General features: G+C 64.7%; 1 protein-coding gene across 1 annotated transcript; it reads left to right on the top strand.

Annotated features, from left to right (window-relative positions):
• The first annotated feature begins 1574 nt into the window (after positions 1–1574).
• Positions 1575–6232, top strand: DRAP1 (DR1 associated protein 1). Its single transcript, XM_074930260.1, is given in 8 exon segments — positions 1575–1774; positions 2742–2814; positions 2950–3043; positions 4058–4177; positions 4969–5059; positions 5427–5509; positions 6101–6150; positions 6153–6232. Coding segments are annotated over 8 exon segments (633 nt in total). The 5' UTR covers positions 1575–1732.
• The last annotated feature ends 6 nt before the right edge of the window (positions 6233–6238 follow it).

Raw genomic sequence — 6238 nt, 5'->3', positions numbered from 1 at the left:
GTGGGTTTTAGGGGGGACTGGGGGGTTACTGGGAGTCACTGGGAGGCTTTTTGGGGGGACTGGGAGCTACTGGGAGGGTTCTAGGGGGGACTGGGGTGTTACTGGGAGTCACTGGGAGGCTTCTAGGAGAGACTGGGGGACTACTGGGTGGGTTCTAGGGGGGACTAGGGGGGCTACTGGGAGTCACTGGGAGGCTTTTGGGGGGACTGGGAGGAGCTGGGGGGCTACTGGGAAGCTTCTAGAGGGAACTGGGGGCTACTGTGAGTCTTCTGGGGTCACTGGGAGACTTTAGGGGGTGCTACTGGGAGGGTTCTGGGGGGTCACTAGGAGGCTTGCAGGGAGCACTGGAGCTTACTGGGACTCACTGGGAGACTTCTAGGTGGAATGGAACAGTTCTAAGGAGCTACTGGGTGGCACTGGGAGCTACTGGGATGCAACTGGGAGTCACCTGAGTGGCTACTGGGGGTCGCTGGAAGCTGATGGAGGTTCTCAGGGGGGGACTGGGGGTTGCTGGGACATTACTGGGGGCAACTGGGAACTACTGGGAAAGCCCTGAGGGGCTACCGGCATGTCCCAAGGGACCAGTGGGAGCTACTGGGCTTACTGGGAGGCAACTGGGAGCTACTGGGGACCATGGGACTGCAACTGGGAGCTACTGGGAGGATACTGGGGGGGGGGGGGGAGGGTGTTACTGGGAGTCCTCCTTAGGGTCCGCCCCCCCCCCCCCAAGACCCAGCCACTGCCTCTTTGCCCCGCCCCCCTGGTGTGTTGCAGCCAATAGGAGCACGCCCCGCCCCTCGCCCCGCCCCACCAGCATTAACCCCTCCCCCCCAGAACCAAAGTGCCTTTGGGGGGAGGGGGGGAGCCCCGCCCCTCCCCCACCCCGCTGGGGTCACCCCAATAAACGGTCCAAGGCCACAGCGCCCTTTGATTGACAGCACAGGGGGCGTGGCCAGCGCGGGGGAGGTGTGGTTTGGCCGTGGAGGGCGTGGCCAGCGTGGGGGAGGTGCGGTTTGGCTGTGGGGGGCGTGGCCAGCGCGGGGGAGGGCGTGGTTTGTCGTGAGGAGGTGTGGCCAGTGTGGGGAGGTGTGGTTTTGCTATAGGGAGGTGTGGTGGGGGCGTGGTTTGGTAATTGGGAGGCACGGCCAGCACGGGGGGAGGCGTGGCCAGGGGTGGGGGGGCGTGGTTTGTCATTAGGAGGCGTGGTTCGTCTGTAAGGGTGTGGTTTTGCTGTGGGGAGGCGTGGCCAGGGTGGGGAGGGCGTGGTTTGTCATTAGGAGGCGTGGTTCGTCTGTAAGGGCGTGGTTTTGCTGTGGGAAGGCGTGGTCAGAGCGCGGGGAGGGCGTGGTTTGGCATGAGGAGGCGTGTTTGGCTGTGGAGGGCGTGGTTTGGCTGTGTGGGGCGTGGCCAGCGCGGGGGAGGGCGTGGTTTGTCTGTGTTGGGCGTGTCTCGGCAGGAGGAGGAACTAGGGAAGGCCCGATTGGGGGGGGCGTGGCCGTGCGCAGTGCAACGTGGTGGGCGGAGCGTGTGCCGGAAAAGGAGGTGGCTTAGTCCCGGAAGGGGCGGGGCGGGCCGGGCGGCAGGCCGCGGCGGAGCGGAGCGGGAGCGGGCGGCGGCCGGCGGCCGGGAGCGGCCCAGCGGGGCCAGGGCCGGGCCCGAGCGGGATCCAGCGGGGCCGGGGCCGGGACCGGGACCGGGACCCGGGACCCGGGGCCGGGCCGGGGCCGGGGCGATGCCGAGCAAGAAGAAAAAATACAACGCGCGGTTCCCGCCGGTCAGCGCAGAGCGGGCGGGCCTGAGGGAGGGGGGGGGGAGATCACCATGGCAACGGGGAGGGGTGGGCGGGGCCTCCCTGCAGAGGGGAGGGGTCACTCACGCCCTGTGGTGGGGCCTCGGGGAAGGGGCGGGGCTTGCGGGATGGGGCGGGGGCTTTTCGAGGTGAAAGCGAGGGGATGGAGGGAAAGGGTGTGGCCTCGGGTAAAGGGGCGGAGCTTCACGGAGTGGGCGGGGTCTGTGTTGGGGTCAGGGCGTTTCCCCCCCCTCCCTCCTTTTCCAGCCCCAGGTGAGAGGATGGAGGCAGTGGGTGTGGCCTCGGATAAGGGGAGGGGTTTAATGGGTGTGACCTCGAATGTGGGCGGAGCTTAAGGGGTATGGTCTTGGATAAGGGGTGTGGCCTCGGCTAAGAGGTGGGGCTTAAGGGGTGCAGCTTATGACAGGGGGCGGGGCTTGAGTGGGTATGGCCTCGCATAGGGGGCGGGGCTTAAGTGGGTATGGCCTCGTATAGGGGGCGGGGCTTGAGGGATGCTGTGTCTGATATGGGGTGGGACTTAAGGGGTGTGGCCTCAGTTAAGAGATTGGGATTAAGGGGTGTGGCCTCATATAAAGGGTGGGGCTTAAGGGATGCTGTCTCTGCTAAGGGGTGGGGCTTAAGGGGGTGTGGCTTCAGATAAGGGGTGGGGCTTAAGGGCTGCAGCCTCATATAAGGGGTGGGGGTTTAGGGGGTGTGTTCTCAGAGAAGAGGGCGGGGCTTAAGGGGTGTGTCCTCATAAGGGTTGAGCCTTAAGGGGTGTGTCCTCAGATAAGTGGGCGTGGCCTTACGCCTTCCTTTTCCCACCCCAGTTGAGAGGATGGAGGCAGCAGAGCGCGTGTCTCCTCGGTTGGGTGGGTGGGCGTGGCCTATGCTGATGGGGGGGGCGTGGCCATGCCTCAGTGTCCCGCCCCTCCCTCTGTGCCCCGCCCAGGCGCGGATCAAGAAGATCATGCAGACGGACGAGGAGATCGGGAAGGTGGCGGCCGCCGTCCCCGTCATCATCTGTATCCCCCGGGGTGTTGGGGGGCGCGGGGGGGTCCCCTGGGATTATTTTTTTTTTTGGGGGGGGGGTGCGTGGGGGTGTTTTGGGGTTCGGGGTGGGCGTGGCTAGGGGGCGTGGCTTGTCCTTAACGAGGCAGCCCGGGCGCTGGAGCTGTTCCTGGAGTCGCTGCTGCGGAAGGCGTGTCACGTCACCCAGTCCCGCAACGCCAAGACCATGACCACGTCCCACCTGTGAGTCACCCCAAAAAAAACACACCCCGGGGAACCCCCTTTTTTTTTGGGGGGGAGGGGGTGAGGGGGGTCCCCCAAAAGTCTGGGAGGGGGTGAGGGGGGTCCCCCAAAAGTCTGGGTCCCTTTTTGGGGGGTGAGGGGGGGTCCCCCAGACTCCTGGGTCCCTTTTAGGGGTGAGGGGGGTCCCCCAAATACCTGGGTCCCTTTTGGGGGGGTGAAGGGGGTCCCCCAAACTCCTGAGTCCCTTTTGGGGGGGTGAGGGGGGTCCCCCAAATACCTGGGTCCCTTTTTGGGGGGTGAGGGGGGGTCCCCCAGACTCCTGGGTCCCTTTTAGGGGTGAGGGGGGTCCCCCAAATACCTGGGTCCCTTTTGGGGGGGTGAGGGGGGTCCCGCAGACTCCTGGGTCCCTTTTTGGGGGGTGAGGGGGGGTCCCTCAGACTCTTGGGTCCCTTTTAGGGGTGAAGGGGGGTCCCCCAAACTCCTGAGTCCCTTTTAGGGGTGAGAGGGGTCCCCCAAAGACCTGGGTCCCTTATGGAGGGGTGAAGGGGGGTCCCCCAAAGACCTGAGTCCCTTTTTGGGGGGTGAGGGGGGTCCCGCAGACTCCTGGGTCCCTTTTTGGGGGGTGAGGGGGGTCCCGCAGACTCCTGGGTCCCTTTTAGGGGTGAGGGGGGTCCCCCAAATACCTGGGTCCCTTTTGGGGGGGTGAAGGGGGGTCCCCCAAACTCCTGAGTCCCTTTTAGGGGTGAGAGGGGTCCCCCAAAGACCTGGGTCCCTTATGGAGGGGTGAAGGGGGGTCCCCCAGACTCCTGGGTCCCTTTTAGGGGTGAGGGGGGTCCCCCAAATACCTGGGTCCCCCCTTTTGGGAGGAGACTCCCTCTGTGCCTCAGTTTCCCCATCCCACAGCTTGATGCAAATGAGAAGGGGGTGGGGCTTCAGAGCCCAGGGGGTGGGGACATCGGAGCGGGCGTGGCCACCGGGTGGGCGTGGCCTGCTGAGCCCCGCCCCCTCCCGCAGCAAGCAGTGCATCGAGCTGGAGCAGCAGTTCGATTTCCTGAAGGATTTGGTGGCGGCGGTGCCCGACATGCAGGGGGAGGGCGAGGAGCCCCACGGCGAGGGCGAGCGGGGACCCCGAAGGTGGGCGAGACGCTGCGGTGACCCCCCCAAATACCCGGGACCCCCCTAAATTTCGGGGGGTGTCGCCCCCCCCCCCCCCCAGAGTCTTGCTGTGGGTGCCATAGGGATACAGGAGGGGGTGATGTTCTGGACACCTTAGTCACGTGGGAAGGGATTTGGGGGGGTTTTGGGGTGCGGGGGGGTCCCCTGGATATCGGGTCCCCCCGCAAGACACCGGGATCCCCCCCAAATTTGAGGGTCCCCCCTCAAAAAACTTGGGGTCCCGCTGTGGGTGTCACAGGGGTACAGAAGGGGGGGATGTTCTGGACACCTTGGTCACGTGGGAAGGGATTTGGGGGGGTTTTGGGGTGCGGGGGGGTTCGCCTGGATGTCGGGGTTCCCCCCCCATACACCAGGATGCCCCCCCCTCCCCAGATTTCGGGGTCCCCCCTCAAAACTTGGGGTCTTGCTGTGGGTGCCATAGGGATACGGGGGGGGCGGTGGGTGATGCTTTGGATACTCAGGTCTCTTGGGAAGGGATTTGGGGGGGTTTTGGGGTGTGGGGGGGTCCCCTGGATGTCAGAGTCCCCCTCAAATTTCGGGGTGTCCCCCCCAAAAAAATTGGGGTCTCGCTGTGGGTGCTAAAGGGAGGCAGAGTTGGGGGGCAGGGGGTGTCACTTGGGGTCTCCTGGAAATCGGGGTTGGGATGGGGGGGTGTTGGTTTAGGGGCAGGTTTTGGGGTGCAGGGGGGGGGTCCCCGCAGATTTTGGGGTGTCTCTAATATGGGGGGGGGGGGGGTGTGTCTGTTACAGGGGTCGTCGCCCAGGAACCGGCCGGAAAAATGGGGGTCCCGGGGCCAAGGGGAAGGACCCCAAACAATCGGGGACGGACTCGGAGCAGGAGGTTGTAAGGGAGGGGGGGGGGGGGACACACACCCCAGAGAGGGGGGGGCCGGGGGGGGGTGGGCAGCACCCAGACCCCTTTTTGGGGGGGTGGGGGGGGTCCCTGAAATTTGGAGAGGGGGGCACCCACACACCTGGGGTCCTTAGAGGGGGGGTTTGAGGCTGGGGGGGGGGGGGGGTCCCGTTAAAAGTGGGGGAGCACCCAGATCCCTGCGGATGGGGGGGGGTGGGGGGGTGGAATTGGGGTCCCCTCAGAGGTTTTTTTTTTGGGGGGGGGGTGTCTTGGATTGCTGGGTGTCATTTGGGGGGGGTAGGGGCTCCCCAAATCTCCCGCTGTCATTGTGTGTGTGTGTGTGTCCCCCCCCCAGGAGGACTCTGAGGACAGCGACAGCGACGGGGAGGAGGAGACGCCGCAGCCCCCCCCCGCCCGACCCCCCCTCAACTTCACCAGGTACCAACCCCCACCCCTTTTTTTTTTGGGGTGGGGGGCACACTCAGACACCTGGCTTCTTTTTTTATTGGGGGGGGTTGGAAAAAAACCCCTAAAATCTGGATTTTTAAGGGGGGGGGTGGGGGTGTAACCCTGTGGATGTCTGGGTGCTTTTTTATTAAGGGGGGGGGGGGGGCACGCAGACACCTGGATCCCTTTTTTTTTGGGGGGGGGGGGGGGGGCACACTTTGACACCCGAATCCTTTTTTTGGGGGGGTGGGTAGCGAAAAAAAACACCCAACCCCCAAATTTTTAAGGCGGGGGGGGGGGAGTTGGGTGCAGCCTCCTGGGTGTCTGGATCCCTTTTTTTTGCGGGGGGGGGGGCATACTTTGACACCCCTTTTTTTTAAGGGGGGGGCACACCCAGACACTTGAATCCTTTTTTTTTTTTGAGGGGGGGCTAGGGAAAACCCCCCCCTAACCCCCAGATTTTTAAGCGTGGGGAGGGGGATGTGCTTAGGGCCCCCCTTTTTTTTTTTTTTTTTTTTGGGGGGGGGTAAACTGTCTGAAGTGTGTGTCCCCCCCCCTCAACACCTGAACCCTCTCCCACAGCCCCGGGGTCCCCTTCGCACCGCTGGGGCCCCCCCCAACGCTCCCAGGGGGGCTCCCGGGGGGCTCCCCCCAGCCCCTGGCCCCCCCCGTACCCGCGAGGAAGAGGAAGAAGATGAAGACTACGATTCCTAGCGCCTC

Source organism: Athene noctua, chromosome 32, assembly GCF_965140245.1.
Source record: "Athene noctua chromosome 32, bAthNoc1.hap1.1, whole genome shotgun sequence".
In the NCBI taxonomy this organism is placed as follows: Eukaryota; Metazoa; Chordata; class Aves; order Strigiformes; family Strigidae; genus Athene; species Athene noctua.
The sequence above is the reverse complement of the archived record's forward strand: the minus strand, read 5'-3'. Positions and strand labels throughout refer to the sequence as shown.